This window comes from Gallus gallus, chromosome 8 (assembly GCF_016699485.2).
Source record: "Gallus gallus isolate bGalGal1 chromosome 8, bGalGal1.mat.broiler.GRCg7b, whole genome shotgun sequence".
NCBI lineage: Eukaryota > Metazoa > Chordata > Aves > Galliformes > Phasianidae > Gallus > Gallus gallus.
The window spans coordinates 22,379,325-22,397,173 of record NC_052539.1 but is presented as its reverse complement, the minus strand read 5'-3'; the positions used below and the strand labels follow the sequence as shown (position 1 = coordinate 22,397,173).

General features: G+C 45.3%; 1 protein-coding gene across 1 annotated transcript in view; it reads left to right on the top strand.

Moving 5' to 3' along the window:
- The window catches only part of BEND5 (BEN domain containing 5), an 840,137-nt gene extending 823,774 nt beyond the window's left edge, over nucleotides 1-16,363 (top strand). Inside the window, exons 12-13 of the mRNA XM_001235270.7 lie at nucleotides 3,576-3,672; nucleotides 13,998-16,363. Of these exons, the coding sequence (XP_001235271.5) occupies nucleotides 3,576-3,672; nucleotides 13,998-14,121 (221 nt within the window). The 3' untranslated portion in view covers nucleotides 14,122-16,363. The remainder of the gene's footprint in view (nucleotides 1-3,575; nucleotides 3,673-13,997) is intronic.
- The last annotated feature ends 1,486 nt before the right edge of the window (nucleotides 16,364-17,849 follow it).

Genomic DNA, 17,849 nt, shown 5'->3' with positions numbered 1-17,849 from the left:
CAGGTAGGAATACAGAGCATGGAGAACAACAAATTGATGAAGGAGGAAGTGAGAGGAGAGAAAATCCTGGCAAGCAGTAGAGACGGACGTTCACCCAGCTGCTTCCATTGTGGCTCTCCCAGGTGGGTTTCTGCAGTCCTGTGGGAGTTCCTGTGATGGGAATAGCTGGGCAATGGCCTGCAGGTGTGGTTGAAGTTGGGCAGAGAGTTCCTGTGGGCAACAGCACAGCATGTGTGATTGCAGAAGGAAAGGTGGTTACAAAAGAACCCACCACGCTACCCAGAAAAGGTGAGTTCTGGCTGTAGCTGCAGTTATTTTTGTGTCTGTGATATTTAGCGAAGCAAAATGGAGTCTGGGTCTTCTGTGCACCCCAAATAAATGCAAATGTCATCGCTATGATTTGTTCTTCTCTGTCAGTTCTGCACACTCATGCCACCTGCGCTTCTGAGTGAGTCAGGCCATTTCTCGCCCAGGCGAGGCAGGTACAGGGAGACTGCTTTTTTATGTATCAGGTATCTGCTTTCTGTGACAGAAACCACTCATCCTTTGTGGAGGTGGCTGGCAAAGCAGTGGCAGTGGGATGGTATGAGAAGCCAGTATCAGAATGTGCATATATTTTTTTATCCTATGCTGCCTTGAATCTTACTCCAGACTACGAGCTGTTTCCATTCTGTGGCTTTTCAGTGGTTGGATGTGGTGGCACAGAATTGCACGATCAGTTTCATCAAAGTGTCCATCTACTTTGTGTGTCTATGCTTGGCAAGATGCCTTTACCTTCTTTGTAAACTTAACAAACAGGAGGTCTGTATGGGCTGCAAAACATGTTACGAACTATAGGAAATGGGGCTGGATGGGCCTTAGGAGCCCTTCTATATTTCTTTTCCCTAACTTCATGCGAAACCAGCTATAGCTAGTTCATTCTCATCTGCCATAGGTTTAATCTGTTCTTGAAGTCCTCTGCACTGGAGTTTTCCAGCTGTGCTTAGGTGCAGTGGTTACTAGTCCTTATTGATAAAAAAAACATTTTCCAAGAGCTCAAGTTCAGCCGTAGAACAGAATTCCTCCAAATCAGGAGTAAAGCAGAGCTGTAAGGCACCACGGAGGAGCTTATGTAGCCACTTCCTCAGCTGCATCCACTCTCATTTTAGGGCTTCATTCCCTGGTGCAGCATGTCAGGCATTGCCCACCATGTGAACGCACGTGTTGTAGAGAGACAAAGAAAAGGCAGCAGGGCCAGCTCTGGCAGATCAGCCTTCAGAGAGTGGCACTGACAAAATGTCCTAGAGACTTTACTGAGCCCAATTACCACTTTGCGTCTTTAAAGTGCTGAGTAAATGAAAGAAACTACAAGATCAAGCCATGTTAGTCTTCTCAATCCCTTCAATGCTTAACAGTTTTCTCCCCTTCTTTCTCATTTTCTCAGAAGACTTTGAACTCTTAACCTTTGCTGCTGCTTTGAGTTCTCAACTGCAGAAACCAAACTACCCACAGCCATCCCCAAATTCCAGTAACAATCACAAAATACTTTCAAAGAAACTGTGCCCTCCCTGGAATTGCTAAACTTTAAGCTGCCTCCAACTTTCTAAACTTTTGTGCTTGTATGGTTATCCTCATCCATTGGTGCCAGCAGGCCGCAAGGAAGCCCACCAGGTACTGCCACAGCTGGTGTCCCCATCTAACCAGTACTCTGTCCGTGCAGACAGCAGCCATGAACATCAGATGCTTGGGCTGTGCTATACCATTGGACAGAATAACTGTAGAATCATAGACTTGTCTGACTTGGAAAGGATCGTTAAAGGCTGTCTAGTCCAACTCCCCTGCACTAAACATGGACACCTACAGCTTGGTTTCATGCTCACAGCCCTGTCCAGCCTGACCTTGAATGTCTCTGGGGATGGGGCATCTACCACCTTTCTGGGGTACCAATAACATAGGTGCCCACAGCATGTATCGTATTAGAATGCAATTAGTGTGCCTGGAATAGATCCCTGTAACCATCCCCAGGCACTGGAATGGAAACTAGAGAAGTGGAACCAGATCATGGGGGGAGAAAATTAGCATCAGGAGTCATCCTCAGCCACCTGATCAGGGCTTAATAGCAATGCCAGCAGAGCTGCTGGCTGGCTGATAGTTTTTAGTTGCAAAACTAGAGCTAGGGACTGAGTCATGTCAGTTTGACCTCTCTTTTAAATAAATAAATAAGTGATAAACAGAGAGCTCACAGCGATGCCTGAACCTGATGTCTCATGCTCACTTGTTTTGATGTGTCTCATGTAAGTGGGTGGGTAATAAAAGCTTCATTTAGAAGTAAGTGCCTTCACAGCCGCTGCTGGAAACCCCTGGGATGCTGCACTTCTGGAATTTTCCTCTAATGGAAACATCAGCGGATAACTATTGGTATAACAGAACATGAACACATGCACACAAAACAACCCAGAAACGGTTTCTTTTCCTAATCTGCTGGATGTCAGATGCAGAAGTGTATTTAGTTCCCCAGGTTGCATACCCTCCTCAGCTTCTGCATTAACACCCCTGAAATGGCTGTTACGATGACCGTTTGGGGCAGAACCCTGGAAAAATATGTGGTTATTGCAGTGTGTGTAGGCATCAGGTAAAAATAAGCAATTAAAAGAGTCCTCAGCTATGCAGCTATGGATAATGGCATCCACTGCATTCCTTCCAGTTGAACATCGCCATGTAGAGGATAAGCAGGAGCTACCCTATAACAGGCAGGTCTAGTGCTGACGTTTCACATATGGAGGAGGTTCACCCAATGGATATATGGTCTAGGATATTATTTTTTTAATGCGGTCATGGATTACTCAGCTTGTTTTTAGGCAACAGTCTTCAGGAGGTTCAGGCACCTGCAAGGTCTATTCAGCAGCTCATCTGTATGATGTTGGGTTTGGGGTTAGCCAAAACAGAAATCATGGCCAGTGAGGGGAGAGGAGCCCCAGTGTTACAGCTGACTTCCTGAAGGTAATGTACAGCTCACCGAGGCATTCTTCCAGATCAGTGCTAAACCACTATTTTAGCTTCTGAATACAACACAACTAGAGAACTGTAGGTTCTTCTAGGACAGTGTGGGAGGTCCGTGCTAAAGGTGGAGGGCTACAGCTCTGATCCCAGTGTTAAATTTTTATACTGGTACATATCTGGTTTCTTACCATGACATTGTTGACCTTGTTTCCTGGAGACAAGCACAGAAATCCCGCCTGTGTCCAAACGTTTTTAGGTATTTATTTTCCCTGGTCGTGAAAATTGGAAGGCTCCTTGATCTAGTCTGTTACTTCATGAACACCACAGGGATCTGCAGCCAAGTGTAGAGGGAAAGAGAGACTGTTTCCTCCTGTCTATGGTTTTATATAGCATCTACCTGTGAAAACAAGAAGCAAACAAGATGACCCTTGCTTTATCTGCTTATATAAGTCATTTTGCCTGAGGTCTGAGCACTGTGGGATGGCTAATGTAAAACTTGCTCATGCGTCAAATAGCAGTAATCTACCTCCGGACTGTGTTTTTATTATTATTATCTTTAATTATTCCAAAACTACTCCTTAATTAAAAACTTACAGATATGAAGCTTGGAAGGAATGTGGCCAGGACATTCTTGGACTACTACAGGCTGAACTCCTTGGTGGAAAGACCCCTGGCAGCAACTCCTAAAACTCGGTAGGTCAGAAAGCATTTTCTTTTTCTTTACTGGGGCTGCTTCTTTAATACCTTTCATGACTAAACTTCAGTGTTCCTTCATTATGGCTTTATAATAAGCATGCCAGTCTAACTGTGCTTATTTTATTGAAATTCCGTTCGGAAATAAAGCATTTATGATCAGGAAAGATACCTGGTTTATGCCTGAAAAAATATTCAGGGGATTTGGGAGATATCAATATCTTTCCTGAATTCTGTCTGCTGTACACCAATCTCACACCAGTATCTTTAATGGGCTTACCCTTCGTTTATCTCCCAAGAGTGAGAGGAGAATCAGACTTGCTTTATTTTGAAAAGTTTTAGTTCTGGAAGGAAAAACTTTTTCAGTGCTTCAGGAGATTACTGGCAAGCCTGTGCTGAAGGCAGTATTCTTCATTTCACTTTGGACCTGCGCTGGCAGCTGGATGGCAGGCTTCTTCTGCAGTTAGGACCAGGTTTCCCTCTCTAATCCGGCTTTACAGCCAGTGTAGGCTGTTTGTCCAAAAGTGTCTCTCTTTTTGGACATGAAGTAAGGCTACTAGTGAGCAAGGCACACAGGTATGAAGAGAGAGTTTGAAATGCCCAAGCTCCATTCCTTGCAGTGCTGCTGGTTCTCTGCGTGGTGTTGGACCACTGGTGTCCTTTCAGTGTCTTACCATGCGTGAGCAGCAGCGGCAATACTATGGAAGTGCTGGTTGAGAGCTGCCATTATTTGAACAGACAAAGCTGGGTAATATGAGGAGAGGAGCAGAACAGGAACCAGAGCTCCTGTTGCATGAGAAACACCACGTTCAGAATTTGTCTCTGTTCGGAGGAAGGAGCAGTTTTGCCTCCAAACTCAATATTTCCAATTAAGTCCGTTTAGATCAATTGGAAAGTTTGAAATTGTTTTCATACCACAGCCAAGCATAATTTATATTTACAATGGAAAATCCAGTTCCAAATGGAATTGTTCCTCTCCAGCAAGGAATGCAGCTGACCCTTGAATATCACTCCCTTCTTTTCCCTGCTTTTTCCCCTTTAAATATATATATATATATACCTGTGAGAACAGTGGCTTGTTTACAAAGGAACACTTTCCTACTGAAGACTTTCCACTGATGCATAAGATGGATGTTACAATTATCAGCCCAGGCCATAGAGCAATTGCTGGAATACCTTTCAGCAGACTTTAAAAATCCTTTTGGTGCAGCCATGCTGGCAGTTCCTTATGCATGCAGTCCGAGTCAGCCTGACTGCATTAGGTGTTTAAAGGCCCTACTTTGGGTCCATCTCCCACTCTGTGTTCGTGATCTCGACACAGCAGTTTAGGCTGGCTCAAGGAGGATTGTCGGCGCTGCAGCTCTGAATGCTCTTATCTGCGGAGACCTGCAGGGTTAGCAGAGAAAAGCATCCAGCATCTTCCTTTACTCTGGAAATTGAATGTATCATTTCTTTCAGATTCCCCGGGGCCACAACCTCCAAGGCTAAAAACCCACAACTATTACTGAACCTAATTACCACCTGACAGCAAAGTGCTCTTCCATAGTATCATTCAGTTACCTCATCAAAAAGAATGTTTGTTTGCCTTCTTCGTTTTAAATTAAAGAACCACTGACAGTGGTAACTGAAGCATTTTAATCTCATCAAATATCCATGTCCATCTCTATAGAGACAGCCATGCCAGCAGGGAAAGATACACATCTATAATCGAGTTGAACAGAGCAGATTTCTCTTCTCCTTCCACCAGAATCTAATGGGGTGAGGGATCTTTTGTCTGGGGGGTTCTACCTCACGTTAAAATCCTAAGAACAGTAAATATCCAACCTAAAGCCGACAGATGTTTTAGGAATAGATTTTGAAAATTCATGTTGTTAATTTCCTCATAGCTTTCTACTTGTAAGTAGACAAACGCCTTCTATTTGTCTCGTGGGTCTTGTCACCTGACATTTGATCAGAGCCTGTGTATATTATTAAAAGTACATCTACAAAATGAAATCTTTGAAGCTGTCGTGTTAACTGCAAACCTCTGCAAAAGAAAGCCTTGCAAACTGCTGGAGAGGAGGAGGAAGATAGCTGTGGTTTTAAATCTGCCTTGGCTGGGCAGTGGCATTAAGAAAGGACTAGAATATGTAAAATGATACTAAATATCTGTGTAATGAGGACTAATTATATGGTATGGTTATTAGCTTGAAACAGGACGTGTTGTGCCCACAGTTTATGAAAATATATTAAAACATTACCAGATCCCATATACTCATTGAAAGAAAGCTGCGGAGTTAATAAACGTGTAAGAGACAACTAATTGGCTGCATTGTCCCAGTCTACTACAGGCAGAATGGTTTCTCTTTGAGAGAATTAATGCAGCCAAAATGCGTTATAACGACAGCCCTGGAAATAACAGCAACCTGAATCACTTCCAGAGTACATCTTGACTGAAGGACCTTAAAGAAGGAAATGTTTACTGTGTTATCACCGTGCTGCACAGAAGGAAACTGAGGTACAGAAAGGAAGGGGTGGTCCTGAAAATTGGTGCAATTATTTGCTAGTGCCCAGATTCAGGCACCTTTAGCCCTGACAACAGCTCTCTTAGAGAACAGACAACAAGGGCAGTTCAGTGAGAACTGAATTAGGATCATCTGAGGCAAGAGGCAAGAACAGCAGCTCCGGTTACAGGGCCAAAACTGACCGTGGGGCCAAGCACTTGTAAAGCTTATTCCAAGATGGAAAGAGGAATAGCTGTATCTTTATAAGGTGCTTATGTACATGTAAGTGAATCCAACTGGTTGGATCTACAGTTGGACCTGTGGTATCCCCAGTGTATCCCACAGTCCTGCTCTTGCAAGGACCCAGTGATCCTAAAGGAACACTTAGTTCAGAAAGATAATGTCTGTTGTTACCAACAAGCTAAGCAGTTATTCTCCTGAAGGTGATACGTCTGCAGCAAGATAGGAAAGCATCGATGACTCAGCTGGGGAGGGCAGGAAGGTTAGAATATTTTCATATGTGAGCTAATGAATGTGATAAACCGGTAGGCCCATGAATTTCTAAGGGTGAGACCTGTGTGCTGCCTACAGAAGCTGCTGGAGAACAGAGTGCTGCCACTTCAGTGTGCTTCAGAAAAGCTCAGGAAAGTCCACCAGCACACAAAGACATCTCTCCAAGGCTGGGTTGAGTGGGGACAGAGCAGGAGAGCACGGCACACAAAGCTGCTGTCTGGTTGGCAATGGAAGTTCATGCCCTTCCTCTCCTCTTCTTGCTGTGCTGTTTAATGCTGCTCTGTGGCTAGCAAATTCTGCTCCTGCTGTGCTCACTGGGAGGAATTTGAGTGGGATTCCCTGTGATGCTGTCAGGGACACAAGCAGCTCTTTCTCTTGCTATGTCTCTGTCCTGAGCACACTTCTCTACTTTTGCCAGAGGAAAGGTTAGCACTGGTTGTGTTGAAAGCAAAAAATGTCCTCCACTGAAATCTTTGGTATAAAAGGCAAAATTTTTGTAGGAGATGAAGAGAAAGCAGAGTGCATCTGTTAAAAAAAGAAAACAGAAATCTTGCTGTGCAAAAATTTGCAAATGCAAGTCACCTTGTGCTGCCTTAGGCCTTTGCCCACGCCAACATTGCTCTGTTCTTTCCCTCCTGGCTCATTGACTGTGCAGCAGAGCTGTGCTTCAGCACAGCAGCGTCAGCAGAGTTGCTATTGCCTCTCAAACTGCTGACTCGTTTTCCTGAGAGCTGCTAGTCCCATGTTTCTGGTTCTCTGTGTTCACTGAGGTCCAAATTATGGAAATGCTGAGTGCTTATGGCTCTGACAAAGGTTAGGGGAGCTGGACTTTGAACAGACACCTCATACGTACCCTGAAAAATCCCACCTTCCAGCAGAATATTTCTGCACCAGGCAAAACCCACGCCCTCTGCTCATCGGGGTGTAGGAAAAGAAATCCATTCCTATGTGGGAAGCTCTCCGTTGATGTACTGATACCCGTGAAGTCCAGGAGAAGAGGAATAGTTCTGTCTAAGAGCGGGGACTTGATGGCATGCAGCAAATAATGCCTGGAGTAACACACTGAACAAAACGAAAAGGACAGAACAAAATATTGACTGACCCTTCTTTAATTGCTGCCTGTTTGTTGTGCCCTGAATGAAGCAGCAGTCTAGTTGAAGAAAAAGTAGGCTGTGATGAGGTAATTAAAGACTGCATCACAAGGCATATCCGCCAGGAGGTTGAATTAAAATTGCTCTGACAGCCTTTATTCTGGTAATTCCTCCTCTTGCTGCCTGACTTTGCAGCCTTAATGGTGATGTATAAGTTCACAGCTGTGTATCCAACCAGATGGATTGGCCCACGGGACTGCCCTGTCATCCTCAGGTGATGGGAACCATCATCTGCATCACAATGGGTGGAGATGGAGAATGTCTTCTCCTGTATGGGCACAGTCTGATAAAGAGACACTTCTGCCAGGACAACTCAGTCATTCAAATGCTGAGCCCCATCTGACACTAAAGAGATGTTCAGAGGTTGTGTGGGCCTCCAGGCTCTGACTGATGCCATCCTGGGAATTTGCTGCTTTCTAACACATGTGTGGGAGTCCTTCTGTCCCATGAGATCTGGGATGGTTCTTCCCAGTCCACTCGTGCTGTCTTTCAGAAAAACTTTTTAAGATCTGCCTTCAGGATTTTTGAGGTTTTATCTGCATCTGTCTGCGCTTTCTTTGACCTGGCCATGTCTGAAATGAGAGCTGGGAGTGAAGCCACCTGTCTGCTTTACGTAGACGGCTGCTTCTTGTCATTCTCTTGGGGCCCTGTTTGCTGTCACCACAGCTCACTTCCCCCAAACTTAAAATGCTATCTTGTCATCTTTTCCCCCCACCATTTTTCAGTGGGAGAGCAGTCTTTAGGGAAAAAAGAAAAAGGAAAAGAAAGAAAAAAAAGTGCACGTCCTAGCAAGAATTATACATTTTGTCAGAGCAGTGATGCTCTAGATGGTATTTGATCTGAAGTACTCCTAAACATTAGCAGGTCTGGCCATTTCCCTTGCCTACACAGGATGCACGCAGGCTTCTCACCTCCCTGGGCTACTTACCAGTTCCCTTCCTTTTCAAACAGTGCAAAGCTCATATGAGCATCTAAATAAAGCCCTGCTTTATCCTCCCACATTGGCCAGCGCACCTTTAAAAGGAAATAAAACTAAAAACCTGCTAAGGAGTCAAACAACTTCGATCTGATTTCCAGGGTTGTAAATGGGAGCACTACTGTGGTTTAAAGGAAGATTATATGTTTTGCCTCAAAAAATAATTTTTATTTTTTCCCCCTTCTTGACTGGTAATTATAATCTGTCAGCTCACTCCCACGCATGTCTACTTGCTGTTTTATGCAACTCTTGATACTTGTAGCTGTCATTAAGGAAAGCTTTTCAGGTTTTAAACTGTGACACATTTGCGTGGGTTCAATGAAAAGGATCCATTTGCAGGGTTTGGGGAGATCTGCAGCGCTCACCAAAACACCCTGCTACAACAACTGCCTCCTCAAGCACTTGGGAACCAGTGTTGGTTGGAAGGATTTCACCCTGGGTTTAGGCATGCACTCTAAAGCACGTGCAAACAGTCAAATACACCTCAGCATTGGTCCTGCTTACAGACATCCCCAGGCAAAGAGTGTGTAAAAACACATGGCTTCAAGTCTGGCCCGGGCAGCCAGCATGCCTGCCCAGCAGGGGAAAGTAATCTGCATTACTGTAGGAAGTAGGCTGGGTCCATGTTAACAATCCCTTTCAAAATGAAGGTGCTGTCAGATGGTTTAATTTAATTTACTCTACCTTAATTTACTTTTGGAAATGAGCTAAATGAATGAATTGAATTATGGCTACTTTAACTCTGAAGGAGCATATCCACATAGGAGCTTACTGTGGTTTGACTAATCACCTTCACGGTTTACACCCTAAATGTATTTGGATTAGCTCTCTCAGGCATCCTCATGTAGATACCCCTGGAGACGCCCACCTGCTTTTCCCTTCCTTCCTTGGGCTTGCTCCTCTGTAGAAGCCAGGGCTCGGTAAGCAGATTTAAAGCATCTGTGTTCTTTCCAGCCTCACCCCTGTGTGGACTCTCCTCCTGTTTCTAAGGAGCAGGATAGAGCTCTCCACTGTGAAAGCACAGAGAGCTGCTATGTATTGGATAACGTCTGGTGTATATAGCATGATTATCCTGACATCATATTTCTAATGTGAACAAACTCAAGAGATGAAGAGACAATCATTTTTCTGCTAGCAATGCATTATTCTGCTGCTGCTGCTCCTTAGAAAATAGGAAGACAGAGGACAAGACAAAACCTTCAGTGGCAAAGGGAGAGACATCTGCGAAGTCCCCTGAGAGGCAGGCTGTAATATGGTGCCTTGGCACCATTGGACTGATTCCTGCATTCAGAAAGGTATGGCCTCAGGATAAGGACTTGATGAGATCGCCAGATAGCCCTGGTATTATTCTCCATGCACTGGGATTTGCAAGGCCCAGAAATCATCGTCTGCTGTAATAGGTGAGTGGCCACCTCACATACATGAATTTGTGCTCTCTGAAAATGGACACTGGTGACCACTCACAAAAAAAAAAAAATCAAGCCTTCGGTAATGGCTGAGGATTTCTGACCTTTGCTCTAACACTGTAAATTTGTTTTTATAGCTTCTAATTGCCTTGCTTTGGAGCACGTACATTATCTAACTGCCAGGGCACTGACCATCATTATCTGCTGGGCCATTTAATTTGTGGTTTTTTACATTTGAAACTTGTCAGACATTCCCAGAAAATACTGTGCTCCCCTTGCAGTGTCAAATGTGGGCCTGGTTAATTGTGCATCCCTGAGAGTGAAGCATTTGGAGTAATCAGGCATTGATTGTTTAGCTGCAATGGCAGCCCATCTGCAATGGAAACGCATCTCCTTCGGATGGAGGGGAGTGTAAAAATTAGCAGACACACGACAGCAACCAGATTTTGTGGTTTCAGGGATCAGAGGTTAGCCATTTTTCAGCCTTGATGAATCATTTTCGATCCTACTCACATGGCTTGAATAACCTTATTTTCTCCTCCCTTTGCAGTTTAAATACAGAATTATCTTCTGCTTTGGCCCTCTCGGTATGCCAGCTGCAAAGTCGCTAACATATATCACTCCCCAGCTCAATGTGCTTCACCAGATGGATACAAATGTCAAGAAGAGTGTGTGTGAAAGAGCCCAAAATGCCACAAGTGCACACATGTGCTCACAGGCTGTGAGCTCACCTGCCCTGCTCTGGTACAGTGGTTTGTAAACCACAGCTCATCTAAAACATCAGCCTGGTTTGGAGGTCTGATGATTCATTCTGAGATCTTTAAGATGTCCTAACAATTAAGAATACCAGTGAAATTGTTTTAGAGGTGAACATGCACCGTACATTTGGTGTAGATGTGTATAGGGCTTGAATTCCTAAGTACGGGCTGAGAGAGCTAGAGCAAGCAACGTCTCCATTTTGTTGAACATGAAAAAAAGCCTCTCTGGAAACACCAAGATGCCAGACCTCCATGTGAATTATGCTCCTGCTGTATTTAGAAAGAAGCAATTTTGCTGTTGAAATCAGAGGTTGGCATTTTTTCCCATGGGTTCCGTGACTCAAAATTATGTTGAGATCACACATGTACTGAAGGGTTTTTTTTAAGCACCAAAGGTGAATGTATTCAGATTATTCAAGTGGTGATTTTTTTGGATGTACAATTAGTTGACTGAGAGATGTGGTATAAATTTGGTATTGTAATTGCTGTGCCTCTGAGATTTGCAAAACAGTTTGCATGGCTGCAAGATTAACTGTTGTATGTGCGATGAGCACACAGCAGAGCTGTGGTTTGATCACAGTTGTCTATCAGTCGGCTGTACAGCCAAAAATCACTTTGTCACAAGAATCTGGTGCGAACTGAGTGCTTGGTATTTGCGGTGCTTCAGCTCAACTAATGCTTGGATAGCTGCTAAAAAAGGGCAGTGAATAAAAATCCCACCTGTAAGTACTGTTGGTTAACCGGGGTTTGCTTTCCAGGTGTTACGCAGATGCAAAAATCCTCTTTGCGTGTTTCTTATGTTGCTTTCTTCTCTTGCAAAGAGGAGACAGCCCAGTTTGCCTTTCTGGGAAGGAGGTTGCCTCTGCTGGGGTAAGCTCTGCCTGTTCTGTGCTGGGCATGGGCAGGCTGTCAGCAGTAACAGGGGCAGCCCCAGGGCAGGGATGGCTTGACTGACGTGCCTCCCTATGTTTTGTGTGATTCTCTGTTTGGTCCACAGCTGCTTCTGTGTTTGGGTCTCCAGCGTTGTCTAGGAACTTGTCAATGTAATTATACACAGAACCAGAGAAAGCACTTGTTCTCACTTCTGTGTGACTCTCAGGTCTCCCTCACAGGGTCCTAATTTATTTATTTTTGTCTCTGTGTTTTTCTCTTCAAAATATGTAGGTTGGTTGAACTGTGTAGAGCCAATAGATGCTGAACTGGTGGCAGCTGCGATGGCAATGGGAAGGGGAGAGCTGGGGCAGCGAAGCTCCCTCAGTGCCATACCCCAGTGGCCCCTACTTTATTTCAGTTGTTTTAAAATGTATTATAGCAATATAAGAAGTACATAAAGGTATTGGAGAGTGTCCAAAGAAAGGCTGCAAAGATGGTGAAAGGTCTAGAGGGGAAGTTGTATGAGGAGTGTTTGACGTCCTTTGGTTTGTTGGGCCCAGAGCAGAGGAGGCTGAGGGGAGGTCTCATGGCAGCTGCAGCTCCTTAAAGAGAGCAGAGGGGCAGCATTGAGCTCTGCTCTCTGGGGATATAACAGGGCCCGAGGCATGAAGCTGTGTCAGGGGAGCAGCAGGTGGGGTTAGGGAAAGGGTCTGCACCAGAGGGTGGTGGGCACAGAACAGCTCCCCAGGGCAGTGGGCATGGCCCCGAGCTGCTGGAGTTCAAGGAGTGTTTGGAGAGTGCTCTCAGATGTAGGGTTTGGATTTTGGAGTGGTCCTTTGTGGAGCCAGGAGTTGGACTCAATAGACCCTGTGGGTTCCTGCTAACTCAGGATGTTCTGATTCCGTGACTCTGTCGTGGTGTTATAAGGCAGAGATTCCTGCTCCAGCACAGTGGGGTACAGGGCTGTGGAACCTGCGGCCCTTCACATTCAGCCTCCCATTATAGCTGTATCTCAGGGTACAAAGGTGTGAGGGTTGGTTCCTAGGTTTGGCTCTGCCCAGCAGCTAGATGGACAGACAGACAGGCTGAGGCTGTTTGTGCCTGTCATGCTGTGACACACAACTGTCAGGAGCCCGAGGGTGGTGGAAGTGCTGGGCTGTGATGGTGGGGGGGAGGGTTAATTAAGGCCTTTAAGCAAAGAGGCTGTGTAAGTAAACAGAACAGAAATGTTAAAGAATTACCAGATAATAAAGGCTAGAGATTTACTTTTCCTTAAAGCAGCAAACATGCAGTGTGCACACTGTAAACACACACCCAGCAGCACTTTGCCTGGGAAGCTCACAGTGAGAGCAGAGCCGTGTGAAGCAGCTCTGCTATCCAGGACAGGCTGTGGGAAGCCACAGGGCTGGTGCTGCCATGTCAGGCTGTGATGAGCTCAGTGGTTAGCCTGTGAATTCCTGGGGCATCACTGAACAAGGGCTTTATATTTTGCATAATTCTCCTCCTTGCAGGTCAGCAGTTGAACCCCAACTGCTCTGCTAGGCCTGCGGCCCAAAGGGTGCTGAAAGGGCCGGGCCACAAACAACAGTGACAAAGTTTTACATTACCATTAAATATTTGGAGTTAATGGAAGTGCTGGAATCACTGGCATCACATGCCATGCGATGGGTGCTCCCCAGCCACATGGGCAGGGTTTGGTTATGGCTGTGAGCCCTCCTCATAGTAGGGGCAATGAAGGTGAGCAAATCTAGGAACCAGGTGTTCTTGGAAGCAGTGTCTGCCCCAGAAGGAAATATTCAGAGTGACGTGATGGCTGATAATGGGGAGAAATGATGTGAAATGTGAAAAGTGCGGTGAGAGAAAAGAGCTGTAAGTGCAGTGGCCTGAAGGGAAGTAGTTGGGGCTTTCTCTTGGAGAGTTCAGAGATAGTGCAGAGCCCTTGAAGTCTTCTGGAAGGACTAACCCTTCTCTGACCAGAGGAGCAGGGCACCAGCTCTAATTTCTCTTAACCACCTCTAATTTCTCTTGAGCAGTCAAAGCCTCCCTTGCAGATGCATTTCCCTGTGAGACTGCATGTGGCATCTCCTCAGAGCTCAGGTTTGCTTACCTGCTGTAGGAACACCACAGCATTCATAACACTTGTCCTCTCTCCCTTCTTTTGGCAGGAAGGAAAAGCTGCCAGTCTTTAAATGCACCACCCAGCAGGGCCAGGGGACCAGCCATGCTGACAGAAAGCCAGAGAAGAGGAGCCAGGCACACCTGAAGGACCAATCCCTCTCTGCACAGTGAGAGGAGAAGACAGGAGAGAAGGGCTGGATTATGGGGCGAGGCGGAGGAGTGCAGCTGGAGCTGGAACTGCTGATATTTCTCTTTTTTTTTTTCCCAGATAAGTATTTCTAAGATAACAAATAGTCCAAAGGGGAGTGAGGGAGAGGGAAATTAGCTAGAAATTTTACCATTGATTCTTTTTTATTTATAGACGGTAAATCAATTTCAAGCCTTTTTTTTTTTTTTTTTTTTTTTTTTTTTTAGCTCTCATCTCTGGGAGAAAAAAAAAAGGGAAAAAAAAAAAAGAGTGACCCAATAGATTTAGAGAAATCATTTGCAGTGGCTGAAAAGCTATTTGTTAAAATGAGAAAGCCTCCCCTTCCTCCACCAGCCCTTCTCTCTCCCTCTCTTTTAAGGGGTAATCCATACAATGCAGCAAACGAGGGAGTCCTGGCTCCCCTGCTTCACCATGTGGTGTCTCCCCTTTTAATGTCAGGCTCAGAAGCTTTTATGCCAATTGCATGTGCTAGCCCAGTTAGCTTGCATTATGAGAGCCTGATAAATAGCTTCTGGGAGTCAGGCAGGTGCTCCTCAGTGTGCTGTTTATCTTCTGCTGCATGGTTAGGCTTTTGCTCTTCTATCAGATCATTTGAGGAAAGTGGTCATATGAGAAATGCTGGTGGTGTCACCTGTCAGGGTGCAGGCACGAAACACACTGCAAGCTCTGTCTAACAGGCAGAAACCATGTTCCTGCAGCAGTAGCTGTTAGGAATCTGGGAAGAGTGGGCTTCCAAAAGATTTACGACTGAGGCAGTGTCAGCGAGGGGTAGTGCTGAAAGAGAAGGTGCTGAGACCCAGGGGATAGAAAGGAAAAGGATGAACCAGAATGAGGTTGAATGGAGATATGTGAAACAAGAATGAATGAGCTCCCTTGGTGTCAGGTGGTCCTGAAGAAGTAGCAGTCCCAGACACTCTGTAGTAAAGGGTGTGAGGTTGGTTGGTCCTCTTCTCTAAGCCAGGATGTGACCCTTACAATCTAGAAACAGGGTCAGGCTCAGCTGGGTGGTCATGCTGGGCTGGATAGAGAAGAAAGCATCCTGGGCAGAAATGAAGAGAGATGAGAAAAACTGGAAATTATAGGCAATGGACCTTCCAGGCTATTTAAATTTACTGTCCCTTGTGAAAATATTCCCTGAATCTTCAGCGGTGGAGAACTGGCTGCAGGGCCTGAGCATTACCAACACTAAACCAAGGTATGATCCTATAAAGAACTACCAGAAAACAGCCTGAGTTGTGTTTATGCAGCCAGGATACTAGTAGACCCTCATGTGCTCATCTATCTTTGAATAGTTTATCTGTCCCAGTGTCATGATGGGTGTAAGGGAGCTCTGCATAAGGTCCCTTCCATACAAGCAAACACAAAGCAAGCAGGGTCAAGGTCTGCATTCTGTGTCTCAGGACCTCACACACTCTTCTGTAGTCCCATTGCACCACCCAGACAGCCCTCCTTGGAGCCACTGGCACATGGTTTCCACCCAATTAGCATGACTGCAGCCAGAAAGAGTGAGCAGGTACAATTCAGGAGAAAAAAAGAAACGGGCTTTGCATGCCTCTGAAAAAGGGCAAACTACTCAGGATCTGACAAAACTTGAGCTGATTGTGTCTGTGCATTAGTCAGCTGCTTGCTGAGCTTTCATTAGTTCATTAGTTAGTTTGTCTCTGAAAAGGGGAACTTCGCTAAAACGAGATACCCCACTGGAAGGAGAATGGTTTAAAATACCAAGCAAACGTGATGTTGTCAGTCTTTCAAGGTGAGGGGGTTAAACTGTGAGCATTTTAGGGAGAATAAAATGCCCTCGTATGATGAATTCCAAGGCATCCAAAAGGCATAGTGCTGGCTCTCTGTCTCCAAGAGCAGAGTAATGAATAGCTGTGACAGTGTGATAATTAAAATGACCTCTTGGAGATATGGATTAGAAGGTATGCAGAGGGGGGATGAGTTCTCCTTTGAATTAATCTACTGTTAATTTATGACTATCATTGGGTTTTATAGGGTTTTAGTGGAAGACTTTCAAAGTTGGTTTACTGGGAGGAAAATGTTCCTTTTGCATATTCAATGGGAAAATATTTGCAGAATTCCTTGTTATTTATTTTTGAATGGTTCTATTTATATACGTATGCATATATATAATAAGAGAGTTTCATATATTTGCTTAGCTGCTAAAGGGTTTGCTCAAGAAATATGAATAAAGTGATAAAAGCAGCTGTGGAACGTGCATGTTGTTTCATTTTCACATTCCTTCTTCCCCAAGGGCTCCCAGACTCACTTTGAAACCAAGAAGTGGACAAGTTGGTTCTGGGAAGCCCTTGGGCTGCCCTAATATCAGCTGTCAGAGATTCCTGCCATCTGACTTGTAAAAGTCAGCCTTTTAAGTTCAGATTTAATAACTGGATCTTCTTGAAATCACTGTCTCTACTTCTTGTTTTCTGTCACCCACATCTGCCCCAGAGCCTGCAGTTTCCAACTCCGTGCAGACCTAATGTGGAATCCTCATCTCCGCCAGAGTGGTTTCCTTTCTGCTGAGATATCTCAAGCTTTAGTGGGATAGAAAGGACAGATTGGAGATAGTTACCCATATGGGAAATGATGACATCCCATTTGTCAGCTCCTATGTTGGTAACCTTCTTCCCATCCCCTCCACCTGCCTAGCAGTACCATAACATCCAAACATAAGGTTATCTGCCAAGAGCATCTGCCTTGCTCTTCAGTCAGGCAGCATGCCCGTTCTGGAGCCCACCCTCTCCATCCTTGTTCCAGCACGTTGTGTTCAGATTCTTTGCTCTCACATTTCACTTCTGTCTCAGTTTGTCTCCTACACCTTCTGTTCCATTAACAGCTGCCCCCACCTATCTTTCCACCTTGAGCTCCCTATCATGTCCCCTCTGAACCCGAGGCAGAGCAAATCTATAGTGCTTTCTCCAGAGACCCACCTCTGCTTTCACGGTTCACCAATAAACTGTTTCTAGAAAGCTCTCCCTGGCCTTCTGGGGCAGAGCTTGAGCCCTTCTGCTGGTTCTGTGCTAGCTTACACTTTGGTGTGGCACTGTGTGTGACCATTTCACACGCCATTTCACAAGTGCCTGGGGAGACTGTCACGGGAGCTGCTCCCAGTCTCTAGCTCAGTTCCCCCATCTGAACACTGAGGTCCTTTTCCTCCATCTGAGCAGGCAAATCCCACTTCATAGCCTGTTTCTGGCCAGCCAGCTGCCATGGTTTGAGCCACTTCTTCCTGGAGAAGTTGATCTGTGTCTCAGCCATAAGTGCTGCACACTCAACAAGTAATTCCTTCCTGTTCTTGTGTATGGTCCAAGGTAAGATAACACCAGGGATTCTGAAAGGTTCAGAAGCCAATACAGGGCCCAAACCGTGTGTCTGACAGGACATAGACAAATTTTCTTTTGGGAACAAATACATGTGTTTATCTGAGCCCAAGTGGGGGGCTCTCCTTGTGGAGAGCCCAGAGCCCTAGTGCACTGTCTTGCTTGCCCCCACTCTCTGCCTGGGGAGCAGGAGGGCCCTCCCTTGGAGGAGGAGCAATGACTTTACCTTGCATTGTCCAGGACTGGCTCATGAATATTAAAATACTGAAATTAACTTGTTTTCTGTGCATTCTGCTCTCCTGACAAGAAAATCCTGCTAGAAACCCCTGCACAGGCAGTCTAACTGTGTTGAATTGGACCCTCGCTGT